Consider the following 16,936-nt stretch of genomic DNA (forward strand, 5'->3'; position numbering starts at 1 on the left):
ATGACTCTTAATGCTAACTTATTAGGACTGACTCATGTATTTTAGCATTTGAAATATCTGAGGAGCTAATGACCTGTCTTTCTATCTCATGGTATCTGAATCATCCAGATCCTGGACCTTATTGTCCTATTTACTTCATTCCTATTCTAAATAATAATGCGGTTATCACATACTGAGTAAGCTTACTATGTGAAGGTAGATAGGTAAATACTTCAGATAGATTATTTAATTTTTCATGAAAATCCTGGTATTACAGATCGAGTATCTCTTACCCAAAATGAAGTGTTTAAGATTTCAGATTTTGGATTATTTGTATTATACCTACTGCTTCAGCATCCCGAGTCTGAAAATTCCAAATCTGAAATGCTCCAATGAGCATTTCCTTGGAGCATCATGTTGGAATAGTTTCAGATTTTGAAGCATTTCAGATTTGGGATTTTTGGATTAGGAATACTCAACCTGCATTATCATTCTTATTTGACAAATAAAGATATGGAGGTTTAAAGAAATGAAATAACTTGCCACTGGTCACACAACTAATAAGCAGCAGAGCTTAGACTGGAACACAAGTAATCTGACTTCAGGTGCAAGTTCTGTGGTCTGTTCCTTAATAGTCATTCATTGACTTTTCTTAACCTTTTATAGTAGGCCATTGGGTGACAGCTGTCATACTTCCCCTTGGTGGTGTCTGCTTTTCTATAATTAACAAGAGACCACTTTTTCTGTTTGGTAAGATAACAGAAACATATGTTGACAATGACCCTATGGCAAAGGAGCAATAACAGATAAGTAGTGAACAATTCATATCTATGACTTTAGCTGGAAAGAAGACTCTCAATTTTAACGTAAATGTAGGCTTTTATGTAGACTTTTTGGGTATATAACTGAAGTACTTACCTCTGCTAAGTCTTCAAAGCAGCTTCCTACTAGTGGATGGGGACTGCCTTCATCTGTCATTTCTACTGTATCTTCTATATGGCCCAGTAACTTTACACTAAGTTCATGTATATCTACTATACGACTAAATATATTTTCTACATCCTGTTTGGGGGAAAACACATAAATTCAGTGAGGCTGTATTATTATAATATTAAACAAATTTTGAGCCAAAAAGTCACTTTATAATCACAAAATTTAACATGGCAGATACAGTGAAAAATGTTAATGACTTACAAATATGAATAAAAGACAATTCAAGAATTCCTTCTGCAAAGATGTGCAATTTGCAAATACATTTCTCTAGGTCAGTGGTCTTGTAACTTTCTGGTCTCAGGACTCCTTCACACTCTTAAAAATTATTGAAGATTCTAAAAACCTTTTGTTTATAACTATGTATTTCAATGTTTACCATATTAGAAGTTAAAAGCAAAATTTTTAAAAAATATTTAATTCATTAAAAATAATAAACCCATTATGTGTTAACATAAATAGCACTTTTATAAAAAGTAGCCAAATTTTTTTAAACCACAATAAAAAACATTCAGCAGAAGAATGGCAATGTTTTACATTTGCAAATCTCTAACATAGTGTACTAGAAGACAGCAGGATTTTCATATCTATTTCTGCATACAATCTGTTGTGATACATTATTTTGAAGTATATGAAAAATATAGCTTTTCTGTGTAATTTTTCTATTGAGATAAAACTCATATACCATAAAATTCACTCGTTAAAAGTGTAGTTACTAGTCAGTGGTTTTCAATATTGGTTGTGGAGTCATCACCAGTATGAAATTCTAGAACATTTCATTACCACAAGAAGAAACCCTATGATTTTTCTGGAAGGTGGATAGCTAAATATCCGGTACAGTCACTCTCCATTCCTTCCCTCTCCCCAGTGCCTGGCAACCACTAATCTACTTTGTCTCTATGGATTTGCCTATTCTGGACTTTCCATATAAATAGAGTGACTATCCTTTTATGGTTCTTTACTAAAATTCAACAAATGATAGTTTCTTAAGGGTTAGTTGCAACACAGAATCTGAAACCATATCCATTTTGTACTTTATTTATTTATTTATTTATTTATTTATTTTATTTATTTATTTTTTTTGAGACGGAGTCTCGCTCTGTCACCCAGGCTGGAGTGCAGTGGCCAGATCTCAGCTCACTACAAGCTCTGCCTCCCGGGTTCACGCCATTCTCCTGCCTCAGCCTCCCGAGTAGCTGGGACTACAGGCGCCGCCACCTCGCCCGGCTAGTTTTTTGTATTTTAGTAGAGACGGGGTTTCACCGTGTTAGCCAGGATGGTCTCGATCTCCTGACCTTGTGATCCGCCCGTCTCGGCCTCCCAAAGTGCTGGGATTACAGGCTTGAGCCACCGCGCCCGGCCCATTTTGTACTTTAAATTAAAATTGGTTACTATTATTTGATTTCCTTTTTTTATCAGTGACAATATTTATCAAGTTGACTTTGAGGCATGGATGGTGTATATAAGAAACTCCTATTTTAAATGTTCTTTTGGTGAGATTTTGTGTAGTTATTCACCCTTCTAACCGCCAGCACAATCAAGATACAGAACCTTTTCATCATCTTAACTTCTTAAGATGTGCCCCATTTCCATCAACCCTTACTAGGCCTCACTCCCAGGAAACCTGTGATCTCCTTTTTGTCTCTATAGAAATGTCTTTTCTAGAATATTAAATAAATGGAATCATATATTGTCTTTTGTGCCTAGTTTTTTGCTTATATTTTTGAGATGCACCCATGCTGTTGCATGCATAACTATTTCTTTTTTTTTTATTCCTCAGTAACATTCCACTGTATGGTCATACCACAGTTTGTTTATACATTCACCTGCTGATGGACATTTGGGTTGTTTCCAGTTTGGGGCTATTACAAATAAAGCTGCTATGAACATTCATGAACCAGTTTTGCATGGACATGTTTTCATTTCTTCTGGTTAAAAACCTAGGAGTAGAATTGCTGGGCAATATGGTTAATTTATGTTTATTGTTATAGAGAACTGCCAAACTGGCCAGGCATGGTGGCTCACGCCTCTAATCCCAGCATTTTGGGAGGCCGAGGCTGGTGGATCACTTAAGGTCAGGAGTTTGAGACCAGCCTGGCCAACATGGTAAAACCCTGCCTCTACTAAAAACACAAAGATTAGTCAGGTGTGGTGGCACACACCTGTAATCCCAGCTACATGGGAGGCTGAGGCAGGAGAATGGATTGAACCCAGGAGGCAGAGGTTGCAGTGAGCCAAGATCGCACCCCTGCACTCCAGCCTAGGCAACAGAGTGAGACTACGTCTCAAGAAAAAAAGAGAGAGAGAACTGCCAAACTGTTTTCCAAAATACACCAGTTTACATTCTCAAGTAATGTGGGAATTTTATATTTCCACAAGCAGTTGCTCTAAACCCATTTCAACTTTTGGTATTGGAAGTCATTTACATTTCAGCCTTTCTAATGAGAATGTAGTAGTATGTCATGGTTTTAATTTACATTTCTCTAATGATTAGTGATGTTGAACACCTTTTGATGTGCTTTTTGGCCATTTTGGTTCTTGATTTTTGTGTCCTCAGAAACCTTTGCCTCTTCTTTACTCTTTTTGTTAAGCAACTTTATTGAAACATTATTTAGAAACCATACAATGTATCCATTTAAAGTGAGTGATTTAATAGTCTTTAATATATTTACAGATTTGTACAACCATCACCATAATCTACTGCTTTATTTTTTAATGTTCACTCATTGCCATAGCTTGAGCCTAGTCCCAGCCTCTGTAGTGAGCACTGCTTCTCTATCAGTCATTTATGGCTGTGTGGCTACAGTTCCAGGAATTACCAGTGTGTAGCTCCTATGACAATCTCACCCGTTCTCACTCAGCATTTCTTCAGGACCCAGTTAGGTTAGTTTGATTACTATAGTAAGATCAGTAATCCTTTGTCTAAGTTTCAATGTTACTAGCCCCTTCTTTTGTGCTCCCAATACTACTGCTGTCATACTTCTGATAGGGTAATTACCACATTTTACTGCAATGTATAGTTTATATCTCTGTCTTGACTAAACTTAAGGAAAGGAACCGTTTCTTTTCTTTTCTTTCTTTTTTTTTTTTTTTTTGAGATGCAGTCTCGCTCTGTCGACCAGGTTGGAGTGCAGTGGTGCAATCTCGGCTCACTGCAAGCTCCTCCCGGGTTCACGCCATTCTCTTGCCTCAGTCTCCCGAGTAGCTGGGATTACAGGCACCCACCACCACGCCTGGCTAATTTTTTGTATTTTTAGTAGAGATGGGGTTTCACCATGTTAGCCAGAATGGTCTCGATCTCCTGACTTCGTGATCCGCCCGCCTCAGCCTCCCAAAGTGTTGGGATTACAGGCGTGAGCCACCGCGCCCAGCAGAACTGTTTCTTATTCATCTTTGAATCCCTGCTGCCAAGCATGGTACCTGACAATACAGTTGGCATTGATGAAGTGTAGGCTGAATGATTCAAATGACTCAAAAATATCTTCCACCTAAACAAGAAGCTTTATCCTTTGGAGTACATGGACAATTCTGTGATTTCATTTTCACTTACATAATCAGTCTACTTTGTATTTTGTCTCTTAATTTCTGATGTTAAATCTCTTGCAACTGTTATAGCACTTTGTGATCATGAATTAAGTCCCACAACTTAAAAAAATTAACAAATTAGTAATCATAAACTATACAACTTCAAATTTGAAGTGGTCATGCAAATTTCACAACACAGCCAATGACAGGTATATATACAATGATACTTACATTAGCTGAAAACAATTTTGAATTGGAGACAAAGGGCTCTCTAAAAACTTTTATAATTAGATTTAGTTCCCTTATATATTGTCGAATTTCTGCCATAAATGCTTTTACCAAATCATAGTAAGTTTGTTCTCCTGAGGTGGAAGGCTCTTCATCAGTTAAAGATAATATATTAATATCTTCTACATCTTGATGAAACATATCCATCAATACCTAGTCAGAGATATAAAAAAAATAATAAAATATGAAGCTTTCGTCAAATTTGACATGAAATGCTCTAAGTTCTCTGAATAAAGTTCTTAAATGATAAAAAAGCAAACAAGCAAATTTCTCCTCTTGGATATATTGCCAGCATTCCTCCACAGCTTCTCTAAAACAGAAGTCAACATCTGATATCACTTACTACACTCCTCCAAGTTCTCTATCACTACTAGTATTTATCTGTCTGTCTCTCTTGTTAACCTATTACTTCCAATGTGTTTCCAGATCCTGTCTTTAATTTCTCTGACTTGGTTTTCTCTGTTTTATACCCTGCCATCATCACTTTATTCCATGGCCTCAGTATCTCATATTTAAATAATTTTTATAGCCTTCTATTTGGCCTATTTTCCTACATTTGTTGGGAATTGGTCAAAATAAGCTTTTATTTTCTGCAAGAAGTCTACTGTTACTAATCTTGCTATAACACATCTTTCCCCTTCTTGCGAACTTCTACAGCATCATATCTCTGTAACACAATAAAATATTTTATCTTGCGTGCTTTCTGATTGTTTCATGTATATAAGTATACCTTCATCAACTCTGGAGCCTTGTTTTATATATACTTCTCTTGCATCTCCTCCCTGTGTAAACATGTAGTAGGTACTCAAAAATATTTTATTTATCTGATTCATTAAAAAGTATCAAGTATTTCATATTCGTGTCTAGATAATAATTTTTTAAAACTAAATACTTATTCATTTAAAAATACCCAAACATTTGAAATTCTTCTTCAAATCAGGTGGGTTTTTTCACTCTATATGGCCACATTCTCAAAGAACAAATAAATACTAAAACATAATTTAGTGAAATCAGTAATCAGAAATAATACTCCAAATCAGTAAGAGTATAATGAGGAAAATGGAATGAAATGTTTCATCAGAAAATATTTTCCTTTCTGCAAAGCTGTTTCCGTAAAATGAACATCCTTAGGTAATGACGAAAAGCTTTAGACTCAGAGAGACCTGGAGTTCAAGTCTAGGCTTTGAAACTTCTCAGAAAATTCTGGACCAATTTCTTTATCCCTGTGAATTTCAGTCTCCTTTTTATAAAATGTAGATAAGATCACTCACCTTAGAGGAATATCATAAGGACCAACGGAGATATGCCACATATATGCCTAACCTTCAATAAGTGTTTGCTCTTATTATTATTATTGTAAAACCACAAAGTAGTATCTGAAGAAAGCTAGGTGCCAAAGTAAAACTATTGTTTTGAGGTTTTACATTTTGAAAAATTGTTTTTAAGTAAATCCATAACCTTATAAATCTTTCAGTCCAAATAAATTTTAAGAAATGTACTATCAGCCAGGTGCGGTGGCTCACGCCTTTAATTCCAGCACTTTGGGAGGCTGAGGTAGTCAGGAGTTTGAGATCAGCCTGACAAACATAGTGAAACCCTGTCTCTACTAAAAATACAAAAAAATAAGTTGGCCATGGTGGCATGTGCCTGTAATCCCAGCTACTCAGGAGACTGAGGCAGGAGAATTGCCTGAATCCAGGAGGCGGAGGTTGCAGTGAGCCAAGATTGTGCCACTGCACTCCAGCCTGGGCGACAGAGCGAGATTCCATCTCAAAAAAAAGAAAAGAAAAAAAGAAATTATCTATTAAGAGATTACTCTAATTAACCCTAGTTGCAACAGCACAGAAGGAAAAAACTGCATGACATATTTAAACATATATTAATATTATATATCTAATATCTTATTTCTATAAAGTGGTATCTTGAGTCCCTGCTATTAGGTTACTGGAGATATTCCCCAACACGTAGTACAATTTTATTCTACATGAATAGTACGTTAGCATTTAATAAGTCATAAAAAGAAACTTAAGAAAAAAAATATAAAAGCTCAGTTTCCTACCTTGTCAGCACACATTGCCACTTTAATATCTTGTTTTGTAATTTCATAATGCCGTATATTTCTTACATAATTCCCAACCAGCTTTAAAATGTCTGCTGAAATGTATTCTAAGACTGCTACTATGTAAACAGAAACCTGATGGTCAATTTTATAACCTAGGACCTCCTGCAAAATTAAAAGAAAAGTATGTTTAAACATCATATACTGTAAATTTAACACACTGATTAAAAATAAAAAACATATTTGCAACTTAGCTTACACTTTTTTCCTGAGGCCTGTGCTTACCAACAATATTTAATGTTAAGTGGTTCAACAATGAATAATATATGTATTACTATTGAAAATGTGAGCTAAGAAAAGGCAAGGCAAAATTACCTCTAATGATGTAAAATACTTAAGCAGCAGAGATTACAAATAGATAATCCCTAACCTATAAAGGAAGACCCAAGTTTGGAGAAGGGAGTAAATGCTCTTTGTTACCTAATTCAGAATACCTGGAAGTAACTACAACAAACAAGTTTTTTCTTTTACAAAAAATGAGAGTTAATATATTATTGGTATCTAGGAATCTCTACCAGGCTTATACTTTTATCTTTTCCAAGGGAAGATGGGCTCCCCCAAACCATAGTGGGCACATTCCTAATATAACCCTGGCAATTTCTATGAAAACAAAATTCATGTTATGTCCTACTGAATAATGGTTGCTATTAAGAAAATGTTAAATAGCCCTAGTATTAGACTTCAAAGAGAATATGGGCTTTTGTGGGACTGGTCTGTTCATACAGAATAACAAAATCTATTTTCCAAACAACTCATTTAAGGGAAAAAAACAACAACTTTGAAATAAGAAGTTCGTTACAAACTGGAGACAGGCTGCATTTACCTTTTAGGGTATATAAAAACTATTAAGTGTATCATGATAAAGTGTATTAAAATAAATTGAAATGATATTCACAATTAGCACATAAAACTCAAAATTTAGGATTATTAACATAGTATTCATATACCTCAATTTAATTCTCTTAGAATACAATTCAATGTATGGCCAATGAAAATCATGAAGAGAATGATGAAGTAGTTTTCCATAAGGCAGATATTTCTATTCAAACAACTGAATGCAAAATACAACCTTAAAACTCATTCAAGTGTTTAACTTTAAATTTTGGAAAACATCAAGCAAACCTGAACTTTCTGACACTATCACTTAGAGTCTTGTGAACTTGGCCTAGAAGTTACTTAATCACTTTCTGCCTCTGTCACTTCATTTACAAACTATGGATAATAACATCTTTGTTGAGTAATAAAAGTCAGACAATGTATACAAGTATTAACATTTTGTCCATATTATAGTATGTACAAAATCGCTGGCATTTAGGTTTTCACTTATTATAATACCTATATTTTTGTTGTGAGAGATAACAGTAGTTCACTATATTAACTAAAATAGAAATAGCATTATTCGAGCTTCCAGCGGTTTTTCTATTAGTTCTCTAGAGATTCAACTGACGGATTTATTTACATGATAAGTAGGACTGGAGAGTTTAGGTGATCTTTTTGTTCAGAGATTACACATAGCCTTATGGCCTTTTCACAGAGGTCTCTACACAAAGTATTAACATCAAAAGGATTTATAGGAACACAGGTCTAACCAACAAGAGGAGTTTTATAAATTCTCTTTGTGGTCCTAATTACATCTGAGATAAACAAAATCCACAATAACTTTCTTAGTCCTCTCAACTTGCTTATTACTATTGATATGAAATTACTTTAAATCATGTTGCCCAGTTTATATTTTCTTATTATCATAGCATCCCCTCCCACCACATAAATCTCTGGAAAACTTAGAATGAGAGAATTTTACTCTTAAGTTGACTCAATTATCCATAAAATATATTCTTATTGTATAAAAATGGTGGGTTTTATTTTTCCCTTAAAAGGCAAGAAGGCAGTATTTCAGCATTACCTTTAATAAAGGATGGATTTTTTCTACTGGGAGAGATAAAGGGTTTCTTCGCTTCCTCTTTTCAATAGCTGATTGGGCATCAGCTATTGCCCACTTATCAATTGGATGAGGGAAACTTTTTTGAACACGTTCCTTGGAAAATAGGAAAACAACAACTAAGCAAATATATCAAATAGTGCTCTTCACTTAAAATTTACTTTTAAAATCAAAGAATACCAAAAGTAGAGCTTTTCACATGTGGTATAATTTACATTACAAACAGAAAACAGTAATTGTCAATGTATTAGTTCCTTAATTAGGCAATAAGAGACTAAACATTCTTTCTATTATCTAGGGGGAATATCACATCCTGAATTTCAACTTCACTGTGATAAAGCTAATTACAAGAATGAGTAGAAGCTACCTTAAATAGTACTTGTATAAAATTTCAAGGAACAGCAACCAAGATCAAGAAGTAAATATCTAAATCCAGTTCTCACTCGTCCTTACTTTCAGTACTAATTACATGCAGCATTTTTCAATTGGAAACCTCTATGAATATTCTTTATCCACCATGCAAAAGCACTTCAGAACTATTTACAAATCATGGAAAGCAACGGTTTGCATTGGTGACAGCAATTTTAATACACTGTAGTTTCTTTAAAGTCCTCCCACAGTCATTCGTTTTTAACAAAACACTTCAATTTAATTTCCAGAAATTCTTTAGCTAAAATTTCCACTGAGAGTGAAAGAACTCAGGTTACTATCACAGTTGAATTCCTTATTAAACTAATTCACTTCAAAAAGGCGCTTTCATCCTCTCAAAACTTTTAAAAATCCACTTGCAGGATACCATAACTAAAACCAGTAGAGGTCGCTATTACATAACTTTTACACGTGTTTTGAATAAATGAGTATTCAACTAGTATATAAAAACTAGATGAAATTAAACATCATCCCTAATTATAAATCTGAATAAAAAGTTTTAATTATTTGCTAGTAAAATGGAAAATAAAAAAGTGTGATGCCCTGTGATGTCCTTGGTGATGAGAGGAGTGGAGAACACAATGATTCTTGGAAATCTTAAGAGCAAATGTATAAATTGAGGGGTGTAATCCATTCAATTTTAATGAATTTTATCTTCATCTATGTCCAAGGCTAAATCAGCTTCCAAATAAAGTTATTTTAATTTTAATTAATCGAATTAGAAGCATGTTGAAAGAAATTATAGCAGTTAAAAATGGGGTTTACAAACCTTTTCAACTGTCTGGTTGAAAAGCTATTTGCCAGGACACCAGCCTCATGCAGTAAAAGGCAATACAAAGGTCCAAATATGGAGGAGACATCGCAGGTGAAAAAGCAGAAAAGGGAAGGGGCAAAGGGAGAGAAGGGAACATCCAAAACAAGAATTCTTTTCTTTTTTCCAAGTTTATTTTACAGACTTGTTAATCCAAAAATGACAAGATATTTAGGACTAACTTATGTGGTTTTCAGTTAAAATGTTTTATAGTGATGGGTTTAACCCATGATTAACTAAGTGTAACTATAGTACAAACATAATAATGCTATGACCCTGTGGCTTTCCAACATTTTTTAAAACCCCAACTCATTGTAAGAATAAATTTTCAGCACATTTTTACATTATACCATAAAATACTGCACACATACTCAAATGAAGCAAAGTTTCCTAAAACAAACCTGTCCTTATTATATGTAGCACACTGGCATTTTCTATTCTGTTTTTATTTATATATTTATTTATTTTGAGACAGAGTCTTGCTCTGTTGCCCAGGCTGGAGTGCAGTGGTGCAATCTCAGCTCACTGCAACCACCACTCCCAGGTTCAAGTGATTCTCCCGCCTCAGCCTCCCCAGTAGCTGGGATTACAGGCGTGTGCTATCATGCCCAGTTAATTTTTGTATTTTTAGTAGAGATGGGTTTCCCCATGTTGGCCAGGCTGGTCTTGAACTCCTGACCTCAGGTGATCCACCCACCTAAGCCTCCCAAAGTGCTGGGATTACAGGTGTGAGCCACTGTGCCCGGCCTGTTTTATTTTTTAAAATAAGGGTTGGGCAATGCACTAAAGTAATTTTATGACTTACTAATGGCCATGACCTGGAGTCTAAAAACACTGGTGCACAGTGTAGATATAAAAGCAGTAGAAAAAAGTAAAAATTAAAAAATAAAAGCAATAGAAGAGGACAGAAGTTGAACTCAACCTGACAATTAATTCTAAATAGATTTACATGTCTTTGAAAAAAAAAATCACCAGTGATGGAATTACAGAGACTAACTGTAGGAAGGGGTTGAGGTAGAAGAAAAAGAAAACAGAACAGCAACCCCTGTCCATATCAATTACATCTACCTCATTCTAGGTTTATTGTTTTGAGGAAGGAAAGAAGAGGAAAGAAAATCTCGAATGATTTTTAAAAAGGCAAGGTGGTAATAATGAAGCACAGCACATTTTAAACTTACTTACAAGGGTATTAATGAAATCAAATTACCAAATACATACTTAGGAGATAATGCCAAGGGTCAAAATGCATGGGGAAAAATTCATAGGGTTTTTTTTTTTTTTTTTTTTTAAAAGGTGTTTCAAATGTGGAAGAGGCCAAACTGAAGGAATTACTTTATTTCTTGTAGTGGCAAATTTATAATTTTATAGCAAAATAAAATTTCTTTCACAAATATTTTATATTTCTTTACTTTTTATTTATTTTGAGGGGGAAAAGGGTCTTGCTCTATCACGCGGGCTGGAGTGCAATGATGCGATCATAGCTCACTGGAGCCTCAAACTCCTGGGCTTCAGTGATCCCCCCTGCCTCCACCTCCCAAGAAGCTGGGACTATATGTATGTGCCCCCATGTCCAGCTAATTTTTTTATTTTTAGTAGAAATGAGACCTTTCTATGTTGCCCAGGCTACTCTGGAACTCCTGAGCTCAAAATGATCCTTCTCCCTTGGCCTCCCAAAGTGCTGGGATTACACACATGAGCCACTGCACTCAGGCCTTAATGTATTTTTAAAAAGAAGCCCAAGGAGGACTGATCAATGAAAGATTCATGAATTAGAATACTATTACTCTCCTAATTTCAAGATTAATAATTTCATTTGTATTAAATGAGAAACTCTATCTTTATTAATATCTAGTACCTTTGGGAAACATTAATGCGATACAGAGCTAAGTTTGAGATTCACCTCTATTATTAGCAGAACGCTGTTTTTTCCTTTACATAATAAATAGGTTTAAAAAGATAATCTTGACCAAACCCAATACAAATATTCTAGGTCCTATATAAATTCCTACATATGTACTTCAGTTAAAAAAAATTCAGATCCCCATATACTTTTGTATGTGTGGGAGAAATTTGTTTCTGTTTAGAAAGGTAGAAAATATGGATAAATTATTTGGGGAATCTAAATGTTAATGGAAAGCTTATTACAAATTATAGGGACTTGGCTGGGTGTGGTGGCTCATGCCTGTAATCCCAGCACTTTGGGAGGCTGAGGTGGGCGGATTGCTTGAGGTTAGGAGTTCAAGACCAGCCTGGCCAATATGGTGAAAACCTGTCTTTACTAAAAATACAAAAATTAGCCAGGCATGGTGGTACACGCTTGTAGTCCCAGCTACTCAGGAGGCTGAGGCACGATAATCGCTTGAACCTGGGAGACGGAAGTTGCAGTGAGCTGAGATCATACTACTGTACTCCAGCCTGGGTGACAGAGCGAGTTCTTTGTCTCAAAAAAAAAAAAAAAACAAAGAAAAGAGAAAAAAAAGAAAAGAAAAGAAAGAAATTACAAGGACTCTTTAGGATTCCAAGGGAAAAAAGCTAAAGAAAAAAAATGAATGGAAAAAGAAATCAGACATTTTACATTTTACGATGAAGGGCTAATGACAAGAAAAAGTCTAAGATAAAGGAGTTAAAAAAAAAAGCCTGAGATGAATGAGGAAAAGAAAAACCTATCAGTGTCCTAAGAAATCAAAGCTGGTTAAATATAGGTACGTATAGACCAGAAAGGGAAGGAATAACAAAGGAAATCAGTCTAGTCAAGTAAAGAACAAGTACAATTACGAAAGGACAAGACCTAAGAAATTAAAGACTATACTTTACTAGGGTCATAACAGAGGAAAAAAATATTAGCTTTTGCCTCTATTTTTTCAAAGTTTAAATACAGAAAATTATACTTATTATAAAAGAGGGAAAAATAAACCAGATTGGAGCAATTGTTATACTATCTTTTAACATTTGAATTAATTGGAATCAACAGAGCCAAATAATATATACCCTTCTTCTGCATTCCCAAAGCATTAAAATATATATAATACAGTGGGCCTTCCATATCCATGGTTCTGCATCTGTGGATTCAACCAACCGCAGATCAAAAATATTTAAAAAAAATAAAAAAAATAAAAAATTTAAAATACAATGTAATAACTATTTACATATAATTCAATTTTTTTTTTTTTTAAGAGTTATAGTTTCACTCTGTCACCCAGACTGAAGTGCACTGGCACGATCATAGCTTACTGTAGCCTTGAACTCTTGGGCTCAAGTGATCCTCCCACCTCAGCCTCCTGAGTAGGTGGGAGTACAGGCGCAAGTCACTACACTTGGCAGCATTTACTTTGTATTAGGTATTGTAAGTATTCTAGAGATGATTTAAAGCATATGGGAGGGTGTTCATTAGTTATATGCAAATACTATGCCATTTAATATAAGGGACTTGAGCATCCATGGATTTTGGTATCTTCAGGCAGCAGCCTGCAGCCAACCCCCCACAGAAACTGAGGCACGACTCTACTCCCTTATTCATCTGCAACACTGCCTGATGGTAAATACTAATATATTGGCAGTACAGATTAGTGATTACTGGCTACATCAATAAAACAAAATTCCACTCATTTGGACTATGATATAATTTGTGATAATCTGTAGTACAATTTACCAAAACTTTTTAATTACCATGAGCAAAATATGTATGCACAATCCATCTATTTTCAAGCACTTTTGAAGCACCTATTTTCCCAAAACTATAGGGCAACTAAAAATCACTCTTAGACATATCCCCTAGGAGCTACCAAATTAAGTAGTAATTGCTACCATACTTTGAATTATGCTTATACTTTAAAGCAAAGTGTATTTTTTAAACTTTTATTTTTTCAAACTTCTTCTTTTTTCCTTTTAGACAGGGTCTCACTCTGTCAGGAGTGCAGTGGCGCGATCACAGCTTACTGCAGCATCAACCTCCTGGGCTCAGGCAATCCTCCCACCTCAACCTCTCAGGTGGCTGGGACCACAGGCATGTACCCCCATAGCCAGCTAATTTTTTGTATGTTTAGTAGAGACAAGGTTTTGCCATGTTGCCCAGGCTGGTCCTGAACTCTTGGGCTGAGGCAATCTGCCCACGTTGGCCTCCCAAAGTGCTGGGATTACAGGTGTGAACCACCACACCAGCCAAATTTATTTATTCCTTACATTGACTGTACATGTATATCATGTACAACATGATGATGCTTGGAAGTACATATACACTGTGGAATGGCTAAATCTAGCTAATTAACAAATGCATTACCTCACATAGTTATTTTTGTGGTGAGAACAATCAATATCCACTCTTAGCATTTTCAAGAATACAATATACCATCATTAACTATAGTCACCATGCTGTACAATAGGATCTCTTGAACTTATTCCTCCTAACTGTAAATATGTATTCTTTGAATGAATCTTCCCCAATTCCCTTTCTTTCCAATCAATATAGCCTCTGAGAACCATTATGAAGTGTATTCTTTAGAAAGATTTTTAAATGTGTATATTCTGCTAATCCAGATTGATCTATTTTTAAAATACATTATTTTCTTTTTTCTTTTTTTCGAGATGGATCTTGCTCTGTCACCCAGGCTGGAGTACAATGGTGCAATCTTGGCTCACTGCAACTTCTGCCTCCCAGGTTCAAGCAGTTCTCCTGCCTCAGCCTCCTGAGGCGTTGGGATTACAGGTGCCTGCCACCATGCCCAGCTAATTTTTTGTATTTTTTTTTCTTTTAGTAGAGATGGGGTTTCACCATGTTGGCCAGGCTGTTCTCAAACTCCCAACCTTAGGTTATCTGCCTGCTTCGGCCTTCCAAAGCACTGGGATTACAGGTGTGGGCCACTACGCCCAGCCTCTAAATACATTTTTCTTATGTGACCCTCAAAACTTAAGAAAAATATTTTATGACTCATCACAAAACATACTTAGGGCTTGCTAAATTTAGGGACCTTATTATTTTAATAGAAAGTTTTGTAAGTGTATTAAAGAAATACTGAATCCTAGTGAATGAGGAAAATGGAAAATTATTTCCTGATAAAAGAATATAAGACACTATTTGCTATGGTCCAAATGTTTGTGCCCCTCCCAAATTCATGTTGAAACCTAAACCCCACTGTGGTGGTATAAAAAGGTATTAACATCACTCTTCCATTCTCATGTAAAGTCCTGCTACCATTCTGTTCAACTTTATGGTTTATATTAGGGACACACAAAATACCCTGGCCTCTTAATTCCATGAACACTTCATCTTGGGGACCTTCACCCCTGGTCTAGCCACATCCTGCTTTGTAACTATGTTACTTAATGAAATCTTACATTCAAACAACTCTTTCTCTCAGCTCAATCTATTCTATTTCTCTCTTTCAGATGTCCTAATATTATCAGTTCTCTGACCTTACTGAGAACTCTAGTACCCTATTCTCTCCATGTTTTTCCATTATATGTGCCCTCTCCTACCTGGTATTAGAATGCATGCTCAAAAAGCTAGACTTTCTGGTTAAAAGTCTTGGCTTCACTACTTAATAACTATGACCTTGGGCAGGTTATTCAACCTTTCTGTGCTTCAGTTTCCACATTCATTCATTCAACTTATATTTCTGAGTGTCTTCTCTGTGCCAGATATTGTTCTAGGTGCTGGTGATTCTAGGTGCTGGTGAACAAGAAAAAAAAAAAAAAATCCCTGGAGCTTACATTCTAGTAGGGAAAAAATCAATACCATCTTGACGGGATTATTACAAAGTTTAAATGAAATATAAAGCATGAAAGTATTCAGACTAGTGCATAATACTATATAGCAAACCGATCAGCTATTATCACATTTCACTTTTTTCCTTATCCAATTTTGATTCAGTGATGCTCTTCTCAGCAGTTTCTCATTGGATGTGCCCGTCTATCAATCCCTCAGCTTCAGGGGAGCAGGACAAGGCCTGAGGTTGCTAGAGATTACTTCCTACCCAATCACTGTATGCCATAAAAACATTACATTCTATGTGTGTTGTGTACTGAAAAGGTTGCAAAGCACTGCTATTACCAGTTTTTACAATTCCCTTGCCCTACTGTTCTGCTGCTATACATCCATGAGGAAACATCATTCAGTCCAGCTATCTTTTTTTGTGCTCACACTTGAGTGCTGCAAAAGCAAAGTCACAGAAACTCAAAGATTTGAACTACTATACACTTGAAGTCATTAAAGTCAAATGGTCCTTCATCACTGCCAGAGAACTCTTTCTATTTCTAGCTGTATCTCCCATTTTCTACAGTTGGTACTTCAAACCTTTTTCTTCTCTCGAACTTTCGACTCCTTCCGAACTCAGTTTAGATATATCTTCTTCTTGGAAGCTATCCCAAACCCCAAAGCCTCTATCAGTTGCCCCTTTCATGGTTTCCCATATACTCTTTACTCATAGAGTATCACATTATGTTACTGACTACATATCTATCTGTATCTCCATTAAATCATAAGCCCTAAAAAGACAGGGGCCATATCATCTTTGTAAGAGATTATAGAACCTCCTTCCTAGGTGTTTAGATGATTCTCTCTCTCTCAATTGCTAAGAAATAATTCACTTACCACTTAAAATACATGTAACAACTGAAGATCAAAACATTAACAGAAATGTTTTTGGAATGTTAGCTGGCTTTAATAAAAGAAATGCTTGGACATATGCCACTCCTAAATATATGGGTATATCATTCTATCATCAAGAAATTGTTCGGTTTAGCTTACAAACAAAAAATGAATAGTTTAACAGCTAGAATATATACAAACTACCATATATGCAATACAGGCTGATTATCCCTAATCCAAAACTCCAAAATCTGAAACTTTTAGCTTCTTTTT

General features: G+C 35.4%; 1 protein-coding gene across 4 annotated transcripts in view; it reads right to left on the reverse strand.

The window, feature by feature from the left end:
* The window catches only part of SOS1 (SOS Ras/Rac guanine nucleotide exchange factor 1), a 144,629-nt gene that overhangs the window by 70,226 nt on the left and 57,467 nt on the right, over positions 1 to 16,936 (reverse strand). For all 4 annotated transcript variants that reach the window (XM_010364141.2, XM_010364142.2, XM_030920974.1 and 1 more), the window contains exons 3-6: positions 8,805 to 8,936; positions 6,842 to 7,006; positions 4,726 to 4,935; positions 898 to 1,041 (exon numbers count right to left, since the gene is read on the reverse strand). In XM_010364141.2, coding sequence (XP_010362443.1) covers positions 898 to 1,041; positions 4,726 to 4,935; positions 6,842 to 7,006; positions 8,805 to 8,936 — 651 coding nt within the window. The remainder of the gene's footprint in view (positions 1 to 897; positions 1,042 to 4,725; positions 4,936 to 6,841; positions 7,007 to 8,804; positions 8,937 to 16,936) is intronic.

The sequence above is a fragment of the Rhinopithecus roxellana genome, chromosome 17 (assembly GCF_007565055.1).
Source record: "Rhinopithecus roxellana isolate Shanxi Qingling chromosome 17, ASM756505v1, whole genome shotgun sequence".
Lineage (NCBI taxonomy): Eukaryota > Metazoa > Chordata > Mammalia > Primates > Cercopithecidae > Rhinopithecus > Rhinopithecus roxellana.